This window comes from Aspergillus karnatakaensis (genome assembly GCF_047715665.1).
Source record: "Aspergillus karnatakaensis strain CBS 102800 unplaced genomic scaffold BJY04scaffold_15, whole genome shotgun sequence".
In the NCBI taxonomy this organism is placed as follows: domain Eukaryota; kingdom Fungi; phylum Ascomycota; class Eurotiomycetes; order Eurotiales; family Aspergillaceae; genus Aspergillus; species Aspergillus karnatakaensis.
Genome location: NW_027395727.1, coordinates 509,868 through 523,060, shown reverse-complemented (window position 1 = coordinate 523,060; position 13,193 = coordinate 509,868). Strand labels below are relative to the sequence as shown.

Below are 13,193 nucleotides of genomic sequence, written 5' to 3'. Positions count from 1 at the left end.
ACGGTTCGAAAGGAAAAGTTTATCAGCCTTGTGCCTGTAATCACTGCATCTAGTGAGTGAAAACTCTGATGATTGATCTATGAAAATCTTGGTTGTGTTGAAACTTGGAGGTCTGGGTCAGGCCCATCGGGTACGTAGTCGATGATGACGATATATCCTGGTTTTGCTGGTTCTGCTGATTAAAGGAGGCTTTTCTCTGACTGCAGAATCGACAACAAATTATTCAACTGTTGAGGTGGAGGTAATTGGTAAGGCTATATGCACGTACATAATAGTCACGATGCAAATCAGAGGCTGTACTCCCAAAGAATCGCGATAGACTTGACCTATCGGTCAGTGTAGAGACGCCGTCATAGTTTCTTTTAGCCTCGTTTCTTTTTTCCCCTCCTTTCTGCCTTCCTGCACAATATCCAACGAACTCCTCTTTCCATTGGGCGACTCCTCTTTTGCAGTCGGCTCCATATCGATTCTGAGATTCTGGAACCAGCCACACTTTGCGCCCTTTTGTTGCTGCTCCAACCATGCATTTCCGAACCGGCCGTGAAGGAAGGGCAATGCGCTGCTGGCTGATTCGAGGCGATGCTGCTGTGCTGACCAGTCCGATTACTTATATAACTTGTGCATTCTGTCAACTCTCCTCCAGCTGATAGTGTTGCCTACACTATTTTTCTTTTCTCTTCTCCGATCAAAGTACGAACCTGAATATCAAGCTGTTCCTTCGCCAATTAGGTACCAGACCCTCTTGGCGACGCAGCCATACATCATAATCATCAGTCAACAAACAGACCTCTCTCAAAGCAAGATTGTTTTTAATTTTTTGTCTGCCGCGAGTTCCGTCCATCCGTTGTACTTATTTTTGCGCATATTCTCATATTCTGTACCCTTGGTAGTTCTTCCCCGTGCTGCCGGTCCGCGGTTCCCTCTTGGTATACCACTGGGTCCTTCTGTTGCCACTGCTCAGCAGCTTGGGGTGTCGATTTCAGTTACTCATCTACCAGCTCTTCTCCATTTCGAACGACTGTTAACCAGAGATATCTTCTCTGATATTCCGACGCCCGCCCGCCTTTCGTTGCTTACAGATACACATTCCTACGCCAGCCGCGCATTCCTCGGCTGTGTCAGCACGTCCGCATATCACAGCTGCTCCTCTCATCGTGCATTCTCTGCGCGGTCAGACAGTTAGTCACGATAAATGCTGGCCGTTTCCGGCGCATCCGATTCGATAAATCGTCAGCTTATATAGCGCTGCGCCCTCTTCTTTCGCCAGCGAATCTTACCGACGGAGGTCGCGAGCAAGGCTACCCACCCGCACCCAATACGTCATCGTCGCCGGCGGGAGCCGCATCACCACAATGGCTCCCTCATTTTGGGAAAAGACGAAGGGGACTTCGAAGAAGGGCTTTGATAAAGCATGGCACACTCTCGATAAACTCGGAGATCCCGTGAATCGCATGTCGAATCGTGTCGGCGCTGAGGCTTTCTGGCCCATGACCATCGACAAGGAAAGTGACAAGGCGGCTCGAATACTACGGAGTTTCTGCAAGGATGGCTTCTACGCGAACGACGAATCCGATAAAGAAAGTGCGGAGACCGCTCATCTCAACAAAGAAACGGGCAAGATCGATAAGCCCAAAGGCAAACAGCGAGTTATCAAGAAGATTCCCACCGAGGTTATCAAGAAGGCCAAGGGCATAGCGATTTTTACTACTATGCGCACTGGTCTCTGGCTTAGTGGCTCGGGTGGTAGTGGTGTTCTACTTGCCCGCATTCCCGAAACAGGCGAATGGAGTCCACCATCGGGTATCATGCTACATACTGTGGGTATTGGATTTCTTGCAGGCATCGATATTTACGACTGCGTTGTTGTCATCAACACTGTCGAGGCTCTAGAGGCTTTCAAGAAAGTGCGTTGCACATTGGGTGGAGAGGTCAGCGCATCCGCCGGTCCTGTAGGGATGGGTGGTGTGCTTGAGTCGGAGGTGCACAAGAGACAAGCACCAATTTGGACATACATGAAGAGTCGGGGCCTGTACGCTGGTGTTCAGATGGATGGCACCATCATCATCGAGCGAACAGACGAGAACGAGCGGTTTTATGGCGAGCGCATTTCGGTAACCGATATTCTGGCCGGCAAAGCGAAACACCCACCCGCGTCAATCCAACCGCTCCTCCAGACGATCAAGGCTGCTCAAGGCGACACCGATGTGAATGAGGATTTAATCCCGTCGCCTGGGGAGACGCCTGGCGATGTTGATGTGCAGCAACCTGCGTTTTTCGGCGTTCCGGACCCAGAGGACCCTGATCCGTTCGGTGTCAAGGCTTTGGAAGCTGAAGGCCTCTTTATTCGCGAAGCTGGGACTAAATCTCGCCCTAGTCAAGATGTATTTGAGTTCAAGCCCAGCCCAGCGAGTCCGATCTATTCCACTTTCCGACACAGTCTGGAGAGCTCGCCGCGTAACAGTTGGCGAACAAGCGTCCAGAGCTATGTCAGTGTTGACAGAGGCACCCAAACTTTCGACGAGCCTTTAACTGCCCCTACCTCGGTCAGTCGTGCATCCTCGCGAAGCAATAAAGCCTACTCCGAACGCCGGGGCTCAAGTTCGTGGGATAACGAAGAAGCTCGTTGGGATACAGTGATTCCCGAACATCGCGAAAGCATCATTCGCACTCCAGACGAGGGTGTGCAGGAGAAATTCATCAACGACAAAGACCTCGAAGTGCACGAAGTCAACAGCGCTCGGATTTCAAGGCGCGATAGTCTCGCCAATTCCGTCTCCCCCGTTGCCACTGAGGATCCGACCACGCCAGCCGAACTCAAGCGCCAGTCTCCCACTTTTACCCGTGCTCGCCTTGTCACTATCCCCAAAAGGCTACCCCCTTCACTTCCCCCCCGAAATCCTTACCGAGCATCAACCTCGAATTCAAATCCTGCCTCGCCTACCCCCTATGCTTCCGACGATAATCACTCTGTGGCCTCTATCTCTACACGCGGATCTATTAACGGGCGTGCTCCATCCGTTGATGCCGATGGCACCAAGAAAGAGTCAAGTGCGGGCGAGTCATCTGTTACTGGGACTTCTGATTCAAACAAAGCATCGCTGAGTAAAGATGATGACTTCCATTCCATCTCTAGCGTCCAGTCGTTAGAGTCAGCGCCCAAGGCCAAGGATAGCACACCCGATGATCTGTCGGACTCGAAGTTACAGCCTGACGTGATTGATGTCGCTGTTGGCGAGAAAGCTGCCGCCACGGAGTCAAACGTCGCTGTGACGGGTTCAACAACACATTCTTGAGCGCGTTCCGGCTGATCTTCTGCTTTTTCTCTCATTCCCCATACATCCCTCTTCTCTACGACATTGTTTTGTATATATAAATGTTTACTTTGTGGATATTCTTGCCCCGGTTTCCTGTGAGAGCCATGCGGTATGCGTTACTGCAGGGTCTCCGCGATCGACTATAATCATCCGTTCAGCGATTCTCGATTCTGTGCCAGCGGTATTATTGCATTTTTGCAGCGTTTACGGAGTTGCTTGATACATGGCGAAAGGACATTCGGGGGTCTTGTTCCGGGATCTCTTTTAACCTGCTTAGAACTAGGAGTTTTGTATCATACCAGAGTCTTTGATTCGTTTGAGTTATATATCCATTGAGCTTCTGTACAAATCAAGGCATAATACTCCGTATCTCCGAAGTGATGTAGTATTGAAGGTTCGGGCATTGCCGCCTACGGAGGGGCTTGGGGCGTTGAATTGAAACCAGGCCTCAACAGGATGATCATCATTCATCATGCTTGACAAGTCAATTGCTTATCATCTCAGGGTTGCACTCTTTCTTTCTTGAAAACGCTAGGCAGCGCTAAGCCGACCAAGCGTTTGTTAGTGGCAGTCGCTCCTCCTCCACGGCCCACAGCCCCCGACAATCGTTACATCGATCGACAGCCTTTCCCCCGCCCATCCAGCGGCCCTCAACCCCTATTGCGTTATTGACTTATTGCCTGCCTCGGTCCCAGACCACCGTAGGTCTTCCTAGATAAACATGATGGATGCCTCCGGGGATCCGCTCGTCGTTCTTTCTTCTCAGCTTGCATATTGGGTTGCTCGCGTGCTGCCTCTTCCCCCAATGCCGTCGCTTACCTCCTTGATTGGCCTGTCTACGAGTTTGGTCGGCCTGGTCGCCGGCCAGTACTTTCCCCCCTCTCCGGAAGGGTTGAAGATTATTCACTCCAAACATCAGGAGGGCGTGACAATCTCGTACAAAGAGGTAGAGTTTTAGTCTCTTCCAGGCGGATAACATCTCCGCCTTGATCTCTTACCATGTCTAACCATCCTATAGCCTGGCATTTGCGAGACAACTCCAGGTGTGAAGTCATACTCTGGCTATGTCCACCTGCCTCCAGGCACTCTAAATGATCTCGGCTTGGATCAGCAGTACCCAATCAACACCTTCTTTTGGTTCTTTGAGTCCCGTCATGACCCCGTGAATGCACCATTGTCGATATGGATGAATGGTGGCCCCGGAAGTTCATCCATGATCGGTCTTATGCAGGAGAATGGACCGTGTCGCGTCAACATTGACTCAAACTCCACGGAGCTCAACCCATGGTCTTGGAACAATCATGTCAATATGCTCTACATTGACCAGCCGAATCAAGTCGGTTTCAGCTACGATGTGCCTACTAACGGGACATACGATCAACTAACCGGAATTCGTGATGTTTCGGGGTTCTCGGAGGTCCCAGACCAGAACAATACCTTCTATGTTGGGACTTTCCCCAGTCTAAATGCCTCTACTTCTGCCAATACCACTGAGAACGCAGCCCGCGCACTCTGGCACTTCGCGCAGACTTGGTTTTCCGAGTTTCCCGCCTATAAGCCCCACGACGACCGTGTCAGTATTTGGACCGAGTCCTATGGTGGCCGCTACGGTCCATCCTTTACCGCTTTCTTCCAGGAACAAAATGAGAAGATCGCCAATGGCTCGCTGACTACACCTGGAGAATCCCACTATATTCATTTGGATACTCTGGGCATTATCAATGGTTGCGTCGACCTGTTGGTGCAAGCTCCATCGTATCCCGAGATGGCATACAACAACACTTATAGCATCGAAGCCATCAACCAAACTGTATTCGAACAGGCCATGGACGCGTGGAGTCGTCCAGGTGGCTGCAAGGATCAAATTACCAGATGCCGCCGCCTTGCATCTGAGGGAGATCCCCAAATGTATGGCAACAACCGGACGGTAAATGAGGCTTGCCGGGAGGCAGACAGCTTCTGTGGTAACAATGTCGAAGGCCCTTACATTTTGTTCTCCGGGCGAGGCTACTACGACATCTCACACTTCGACCCTGACCCCTTCCCACCCCCATACTACCTGGGTTACCTGAGCCAGCACTGGGTCCAAGATGCACTTGGCGTCCCCATCAACTTCACAGAGTCCGTCGATAGCGTCTACACCGGCTTCTCTAGCACCGGTGACTACCCAAGATCTGACGTCCGTGGCTACCTAGAAGACCTAGCATATGTGCTTGACTCTGGTATCAAGGTGGCTCTTGTTTACGGCGACCGGGACTATGCGTGTCCCTGGAACGGCGGCGAAGAAGTCAGTCTGCAGGTTGACTACAGCGATTCAGACAAGTTCCGCGCAGCCGGATACGCACCGCTGCACACCAATGCTTCATACGTCGGCGGTAGCGTACGTCAGCACGGTAATTTCTCATTTACGCGAGTGTTCCAAGCCGGGCACGAAGTGCCCGCGTATCAGCCTGAAACAGCCTACGAGATCTTCCAACGGGCGATGTTCAACAAAGACATTGCAACAGGGAAAATCTCGACTGCTAAGAACGGCACGTATTCCACAACAGGGCCCTCCTCTACGTTTAACCTCACGAATACCGTCCCAGACAGCCCTGCGCCGACTTGCTATATCCTCTCGCTGGGAGCTTACTGTACTGAGGAACAGATTGCGAGCGTGGCCGACGGGACTGCACTGATCAAGGACTATATATTGGTGAATGAGAGTGCTTCGATTGAGGATTGAGCAGGAAGAGCGCTATATATATAGCTAATGTTTTGGAATCATTGTGAGGAGTATAGATATATATAGCTTGGCCATCATTACTATCTATTTTTACCAAGATCAATAAAATACAACATAGACAATCCACAAAACACCGACAGTGGATCCTTTTGGCTTTAGCAACCTATCCGTAAAGGGATACTGGGGCGCTGTCTGTAACTAAGGCCCGGATAATTTTCAGGCATCCCCAGATCGTCTCCCAAACACGCCCAATCTTTCTTGTGCAAGATTTTCTCATACACTCAGTTCAGTCTCCAAAACAAATTCAGCCGTACAGTTTCTCTGTATAGCTTCAATAATTGTCGTGTTGATTCTCACATTCACTAGCTTAGATCGAACCTTCGCGAACCTTCGGCAGTGCCCGTTGCGGTCAAACGTCACACGTCACACTGGGGCTCTGTCAAGATCGCCCGGCGTCACCTGAAGAACCCCGTTTCTGTCATAGAACTTCACCCGATTATATCCTGTTGCCGCTTCTCTCCAAGCGTGGGCTGATTCTGTCGAGATAGCGTTGTTTTATACTCTATCTACCGGTCTTGCCTCTCAACTTATACTCCCGGCTCCCCGCAGTGCCGCGAACCTTCTACGTCATTCGAGCTCCCCCTCTCCTGAACAACGATAAAGACCCGTCGTTTCTCAGCGCAGCACACACACATATTACGGGTTCAAGTCATCCAATTAGCGCAGTCCACATATTCTCTCAGGATCATAAACCACTCCGCAGAAGCTTAATTCCTTACTCAGCGCTGTACTGTACACAATGGTTGCCGAAACGAAGTTATACGACGCCCTGGGAGTCAAACCGGATTCTTCCCAGGATGATATCAAGAAAGCTTACCGGAAAGCTGCATTAAAGTACCACCCGGACAAGAACAAAGATGATCCGAAAGCTGCAGATAAGTTCAAAGGTACGCATGCTGTGTTTGCGTTGGGCATTTGCTGCTCTGCCCCTCATCGCATTTGGTTTTTAAACTCTTGCTAACACTCTCTTTTCTCTGTTGATTATAGAAGTCTCTCAAGCATACGAAGTCCTCTCCGACCCTGAAAAACGAAAAGTCTACGACCAGTTCGGCCTAGAATATCTTCTCCGCGGCGGTCCTGCTCCAACACCCGGTGGCGGCGGCGGCGGTGCAAACCCCTTCGAAGGCGCAGGAGGAATGCCCGGTGGATTCTCATTCGGTGGCATGCCTGGTGGTAATACACGCACGTTCCATTTCTCGTCTCGACCCGGCGGTGGCGGTGGAGGTAGCGGGTTCCAGTTCAGTTCCGCGGACGACATCTTCAAGAACTTCGCCAAGCAGGCTGGCGGAGGAATGGGTGGATTTGGGGATGATGACGATATCTTTTCGATGCTTGGTGGTGGCCTTGGTGGTGGGCGGGGCGGCAGTGCGCGATTCCGGAGCAGTCGTGGGCCGAGCAGTTTCCAGCAGACTCAACGGACACCGACGCCTGAGCCAACGGTGATCGAGAAGCAGTTGCCGCTGACGCTTGAGGAGATTATGAATGGGTGTACAAAGAAGGTGACGGTGAAGAGCAAGACGTTTGATTCGAGTGGGAAGCGGACGGTGCAGGATGTGACGCTGGAGGCGAATATCAAGCCCGGGTTGCGGACGGGGTCGAAGATCAAATACCGGGGCGTTGGCGATCAAGAAGAGGGTGGAAGGCAGGACGTTCATCTCATAGTGACAGAGGTAAGATAGTCACTCAGGTTCGCCTACTATTGGGCTCATGCTAACTTCCATACAGAAAGAACACCCCAACTTCAAGCGCCACGGCGATCAACTAATCACAACCGTCGACCTCTCACTGAAAGAAGCCCTTACTGGCTGGAACCGCATCGTCCGTACCATCGACGGCAAATCAATCAAGGTCTCTAAGCCCGGCCCAACACCACCGGGATACGAAGAGAAATACCCCGGGCTGGGAATGACAATCTCAAAGAAACCGAACGAACGCGGAGACCTTGTCGTCCGTGTTAACGTGGAGTTCCCGAAGACGCTCTCGTCAAGTGCGAAGGAGGTGCTGAAGGATGTTCTTCCTTAAAATTCAGAGTTGATGCTTTGCAACGGGCTGCTTTGGGTGTTTTCGGCATTGATGGCGTTCAGGCGTGGCGAGAGTGACCGTATACGTTGGCTGTTGTTTCGCTTTCTCTACTTCTTCTTTTTCTTTCCATGATGATAATGATTGATGTGATGAGATTCTTCCTGAGCATATCTTAGTCTTTGCAGTGTCTATACCTAAAACAAGCTACGTTTTCTTGTTTAACAAATGTTATGAGTAGGACGGTCAATATTACCTTGTCTCTATTGCTAGCTAACTCCAATAATAATCCTAAATGAGGGTTGAGAGCCCAAATTACCACCTGAACTGACCTTAACAACTGTAGACTCCGCATACATCCGTTTCGCCTCAACTGCTCTCATATAGATGGCGGGCGATAAGACCTCCAATCCTTATCTAATCTTATCGCCGACCCAGGCCAACGCCAGCTCTCCCCAAGCGCAATGCGGAGAGCTAGCTTCACCTCCGACACCACCACGGCCACCATTCAGCTCATATCCCCGCCTCACTCACTCAGCATCCTCCCGAATACCACACAATACAACTACACACAGCATGCGCCGCCGAACAACATTCATCCAACCCGCCCACGCCCCCTTCCACCCCTCACAAACCCACCTCTCCCCAACCGCCCTCACAATCACCTCCCTCGACGCCGCACGCGAGGAACGGCTAACCGTGGGGTTTGACGAGGTGCCAGCTGAGGTACGACCCTCCCTTTCTCTTTGATTTTGAGACCCGTCGCCGAAGATGTTCAATTCGTTGTTTCGAACCCGAAAAGTGAAGATGAAGCTAACGTGTGGTAAACAAACCAACAGCTCTGGGCCGTCCTCCGACACACGCACGAGGTTCATATCCGATGGGCGAGGGAAGAAGTGTATGATGCCGTCGAGCCGTTCTCGAGTAGGGTTAGTCCCGGGTTGAGTGTTTTTTATTCGCCGGTGTCGCTGCCGGAAGAGACGGAGGGGGGTGAGACACAGACTGAGACGGGGGGGAAGGGGGGAGTTAGGTGGGTTATTTCTACTTCTACTTCCATCTCTCTTCTATGGGATGACGAAGGGTGGTGAAACTCTCAGGTGAGGTATGTGGGCTAATGGATTGTTCGGTTAGGGAGTCGGAAGCGGTTTGCGCGTTACTGGAGAAGATATTTGGGGATGGGTTGGGGTGTGAGAGTGTTGAGGTATGATTTCATGAACTCCTTCGTGGTATGTGGGAAAGGCTAATGCTAACTTTTATGTGCGGGTGTAGAAATCATTCATCACGCCCCCGATCCTGTCTACGCGATTCGCATCTACAGCCGCATACCAGTTTCACAGTTTACTCCCCTCTCTCGAGAATCTGGTTACATATATCCAGCAGAAGTTCTGCATGTCCCGGCAGGAAAACGAGGAGTGTTATCGCCGGGCGGAATTGCTCCTATCAGCCGATTCAGTCGATATTAACTATGATAGCATATCACATGCGCTGACATTCAGTGGGTTCTGGTCAAAAGCGCCAACCGCAGATGGATGGAGCGAGACAATCAGGAAAGATGAAGGCGGGACGGATAAAGTCGAAGTTGGGCTTTTGGGCGCGGAGCAGGCGAGTGATCCGGAGGAGATCAAGATGGGTGGGTTGTTGGCTGTCGTTGGGGAGGATAAAGAGCTGAGTATGTCTTTCCCTGTATTCTAGCTTGGAGCGCAGTTGGATGGTGTGGAGGCTGACACGTGAATTGGTAGAGCCCACGCTTTTCTCATTCCCAGCGCGACACCATATACTTCCGCGAGAGGCGACGTACTGGGTCTCGTTCCCGCCTCCGACGGGGATGCATCCTACGATGAGTATTTCGGTGGCAAAGGAAGCGCTCCAGCAACCACCGGGACGCCCGGACGCGGCCTGTGCGCTACATGCTTATCTCACGCTGCCGTCTTCATTATTCGGCGACAAATACCAGCTTTCGACCACCGATCCATTGTTTCTCAAGTCTCACAATCTGGCTGCTCTCCACGCTGTCGCGGGCGAGACAGACCTCGAAGCTCCTGACTGGTTCGTGTCACGCTGGGGTTCGAACTGGTTGCTAGAGCTAGCGACTCCACCGGAGTCTGACCACATGACCGAGAACTGGAACGTCACAGTTCCACTACACCTGAGATACCTGCCTCCCTCCGAGTCAGGTTATGGTCTAGCAGACGTACCCTGGCCCGTAGTCTTTTGGGCATGTACTGCGGAAGACGGCACGAAGATGAGCATGAACCCGTTCGATAGGGTTAATCTGGGGTGGGAGGGACTGTTTGGTCCGCGGACGATGTTTTACCAGCTGCACCCTTCAGCTGGTGAGAGCGGGGCTCTCGTGGAGAAGTTGGATGTCCCCGTTCTCGCACTGAAAGAGCGCGATGGGTTATTTGGAAGCCGCGTCATTGAGCTAGGGACTGTCGTTGTGATATCCCTGGGGTTCTTGTGGATTTTGTTGAAGTTGGGGTTGGTGGCTCGGTCTTCGGGGATTAGACCACAGAAACGCGCGACAGAGAAGGGCAAAAAGGTCCAGTAAACAACCCTTGACTAACATGTCTGCAGTTGAGCGTTCATCAGCCTAGCTCTTTGTATAGATGCATCTCACATACCTGTATCACCAAACGCTAGACCCTCAAACAGGATCCATATCAAAATCCCTCAAACTCGGAATATCAACCAAGATATCGCTCAACCAAGAGAAGCCTGGATAATCCATAAGCGTATGATCTGACTGCACGGCCGCCTCCCGAATCGGAGTCTCTGCCCCAATCTCCCGTGCCACCGGAAGAGGAACTGAGACCTCCGGGTTAAACTGCAAAACATCTTTAAGTGTTCGCATATCTTCCTCCTTCCGCCGCTGGTGCATCACAATCATTAGATATGCTGTTGTATATGCCTCGCGCATAACCTCTGTATCGTATGCCGAGGCTACCTCGTGCAGTGTGCGCATAGAGTCGCGGAGCATAGCTAGTGAGGCACGGTTGTCGATTGCCAAGAGCGTGCATACAACCTGAAATGGGACGTTTGCGATTTGATGCCAAGGGGAGTTGATAGCGACTAATTCGGAAACGGCTTTGAGGCCTTTGGCGGAGAGGGAGAGGACGCGGTCGAGCAGGTCGCCGGAGATGGTGGAGTTAAGTGCTCGTAGGCGCCGGTAGATGCAGAGCATTAGATTGCATTGGACGAGGATGAGGTGGGGCTGGGTGTAGATGATATCGAGGACGTCTGTGAGTGCGGCTTCGAGGTTTGAGATATCCTGTGCTTCGTTGGGGTCTAGGCTCTCCGAGATAGGAAGGAGGTTGAAGATATCCGTTGCTTGGGTTGTTGCGAAACCGTTTGTTGCTGGGCGGGGGCTGGGAGGGAGAGATGTTGCCCCTTGCAGGACGACGCGGGAGCGGCCGAGTTCGAAGGAAATCCAGACGTTGAGGTGGCGGGCCATGGCGAAGAGGCGCCGGCGGGTTTCAGGGTTGCAGGATTCACTCTTTGAGGCGCGTTCCAGTGCGGTGTTGGACGAGGGCTCAATATGCATGCCTGTTGCTTCGATTAGGTGCATTAGTGAGCAGCTAGCCATCCAGGCTGCGTGTGCGGTTGTTGTCATGCGTAGGTACGCGACTCGCAGAACCCAGCCGGTTATTGTTTCAACTGGAGAGAGCGGTTCCGACTGTAGGCCCTGTTCAAGTATCGAGCGCGCAGACTCGATGAGTTGGAGCTCAATTGGTGAGGCCCGACGCCGGGAAAAAAGATATCCAAAGGCAGCCACGCCGCATAGCACCGCGTCATACGGCCCAAAGCTTAGAGACTCGGCTGTCGCAGGCAGCCATCGCCTGCTTATCTGGCGGAGCAGGGTCTCGCGATCGATGAAGGGATAGCACGGGTCTACCCTATCGAAGAAAATAGCGGCTAAGGAGCGCATCTCATCTTGAGAGACGATTTCCACCACGGGCCGTGGCTTCACTGCAGCCAGAGTTTGAGCCCAGTCCGGAGTTGGATAACGAGTACCAACGTTCCAGCCGAATAGGTGTAGTTTCGGTGCTCCAGCGACATCGTTCTTCGGGTTGAGGCGTCTCGCGAAAGCAGCGCCTGAATTAGCCTCAAGGGCTTTCAGCAAAAGTCCGGCTAGAGCGGCCGGGTTCGATTGATTGTCTTGCTGTCTCTTTGAGGCAATATCGTTCTGCACCGTTGCTGGGCTTAATAGAGAGCCCGCGACTGACTGGGATTGGAAATGGCGAATATCCTTCTTCTTGCGCGAGAGTAGATCGTAGTGGCAGTCGCCGCCGAACTGCGCGCATGTTGTGCAGGGCTGGTCGCCCGAGCACTTGCGTTTGCGCGACTGGCAGGAAGTACACGCGATTCTGGATCGTTTCCTATTCTGGTCGGTCATGGTCCAGGTTTCGTTTGTTCAAATCATGAGAAGGGTCATTATCGCGGCGACTCTATGAGGTTGTTGGTGTCTCCAAGTCCAAGATCCAGATGTTCCTGACCCCAGACCCATCACGTGCCTCGGGACGGGCTTCGATGGCCGTGTGTCGAGTTTAAGCTTCCCCGATGCAAACCGAGGTTGTTGATTCTATCTAGATTTGACTTCCTTGAGCCTAGTCGTCTAGTCCCGATGGCGTCCCGATTCCCGAGATCAAGCTTGCAGGCCTCGACTCTCGCGTATCTGGCAATTCAAGAGACATGCGCTTCTCTAGCAGCCTCAGAAAAATTCCCCACTAGTTCCTCCTGCAACGCAATAGGCTAGGTACGGAGTATAGGCTACCTAGGGTAGGATATAGCATTACCATTGCACCTGTTATGGCGGATGACAAGCTGCCAACAAAAAGCGGTATACATTCTGAGAGGTGGTTTGCACAAGCCCTGAAAATCTGCGAGTGGTCGTGGTACCTCTGGTATATATCCTAGCCACAACTCGATGCACAAAACTGGATCTGCAGAGCTGTACAAAGACCAGACTAGCATCTCGTTGGTCAATTGGAGATGCATACTGCAGCTAGCAGCACACCGACCTCGCATGGAATACCCCGAGGGGCTGAGAAAGACCTTCTATCTTCATCCTTATCTCA

The 13,193-nt window shown here is 52.0% G+C and overlaps 5 protein-coding genes across 5 annotated transcripts; 4 read left to right on the top strand and 1 right to left on the bottom strand.

Annotated features, from left to right (window-relative positions):
• The first annotated feature begins 650 nt into the window (after positions 1-650).
• On the top strand, positions 651-3,707 carry BJY04DRAFT_185366 (lipid-binding SYLF domain-containing protein). Its single transcript, XM_073710756.1, has one exon. The coding sequence runs from the start codon at positions 1,353-1,355 to the stop codon at positions 3,291-3,293; it is 1,941 nt and encodes a 646-aa protein (XP_073573143.1). The 5' UTR covers positions 651-1,352; the 3' UTR covers positions 3,294-3,707.
• cp1 (putative carboxypeptidase S1) lies at positions 3,708-6,587 on the top strand. Its single transcript, XM_073710755.1, has 2 exons — positions 3,708-4,260; positions 4,333-6,587. The coding sequence occupies exons 1-2, from the start codon at positions 4,036-4,038 to the stop codon at positions 6,037-6,039; spliced, it is 1,932 nt and encodes a 643-aa protein (XP_073573142.1). The 5' UTR covers positions 3,708-4,035; the 3' UTR covers positions 6,040-6,587.
• On the top strand, positions 6,588-8,440 carry BJY04DRAFT_185362 (putative DnaJ domain protein Psi). The gene is made up of 3 exons (XM_073710754.1): positions 6,588-6,986; positions 7,087-7,769; positions 7,825-8,440. Exons 1-3 carry the CDS (start codon positions 6,839-6,841, stop codon positions 8,119-8,121), a joined length of 1,128 nt encoding a protein of 375 aa, XP_073573141.1. The 5' UTR covers positions 6,588-6,838; the 3' UTR covers positions 8,122-8,440.
• On the top strand, positions 8,441-11,003 carry BJY04DRAFT_185358 (uncharacterized protein). The gene is made up of 6 exons (XM_073710753.1): positions 8,441-8,844; positions 8,958-9,148; positions 9,250-9,319; positions 9,388-9,787; positions 9,858-10,688; positions 10,742-11,003. Exons 1-5 carry the CDS (start codon positions 8,506-8,508, stop codon positions 10,664-10,666), a joined length of 1,809 nt encoding a protein of 602 aa, XP_073573140.1. The 5' UTR covers positions 8,441-8,505; the 3' UTR covers positions 10,667-10,688; positions 10,742-11,003.
• On the bottom strand, positions 10,763-12,567 carry BJY04DRAFT_226732 (putative C6 transcription factor; the record flags this gene model as incomplete). Its single annotated transcript, XM_073718480.1, has 1 exon — positions 10,763-12,567. Exon 1 carries the CDS (start codon positions 12,509-12,511, stop codon positions 10,763-10,765), a length of 1,749 nt encoding a protein of 582 aa, XP_073573139.1. The 5' UTR covers positions 12,512-12,567.
• Positions 12,568-13,193: the final 626 nt, after the last annotated feature.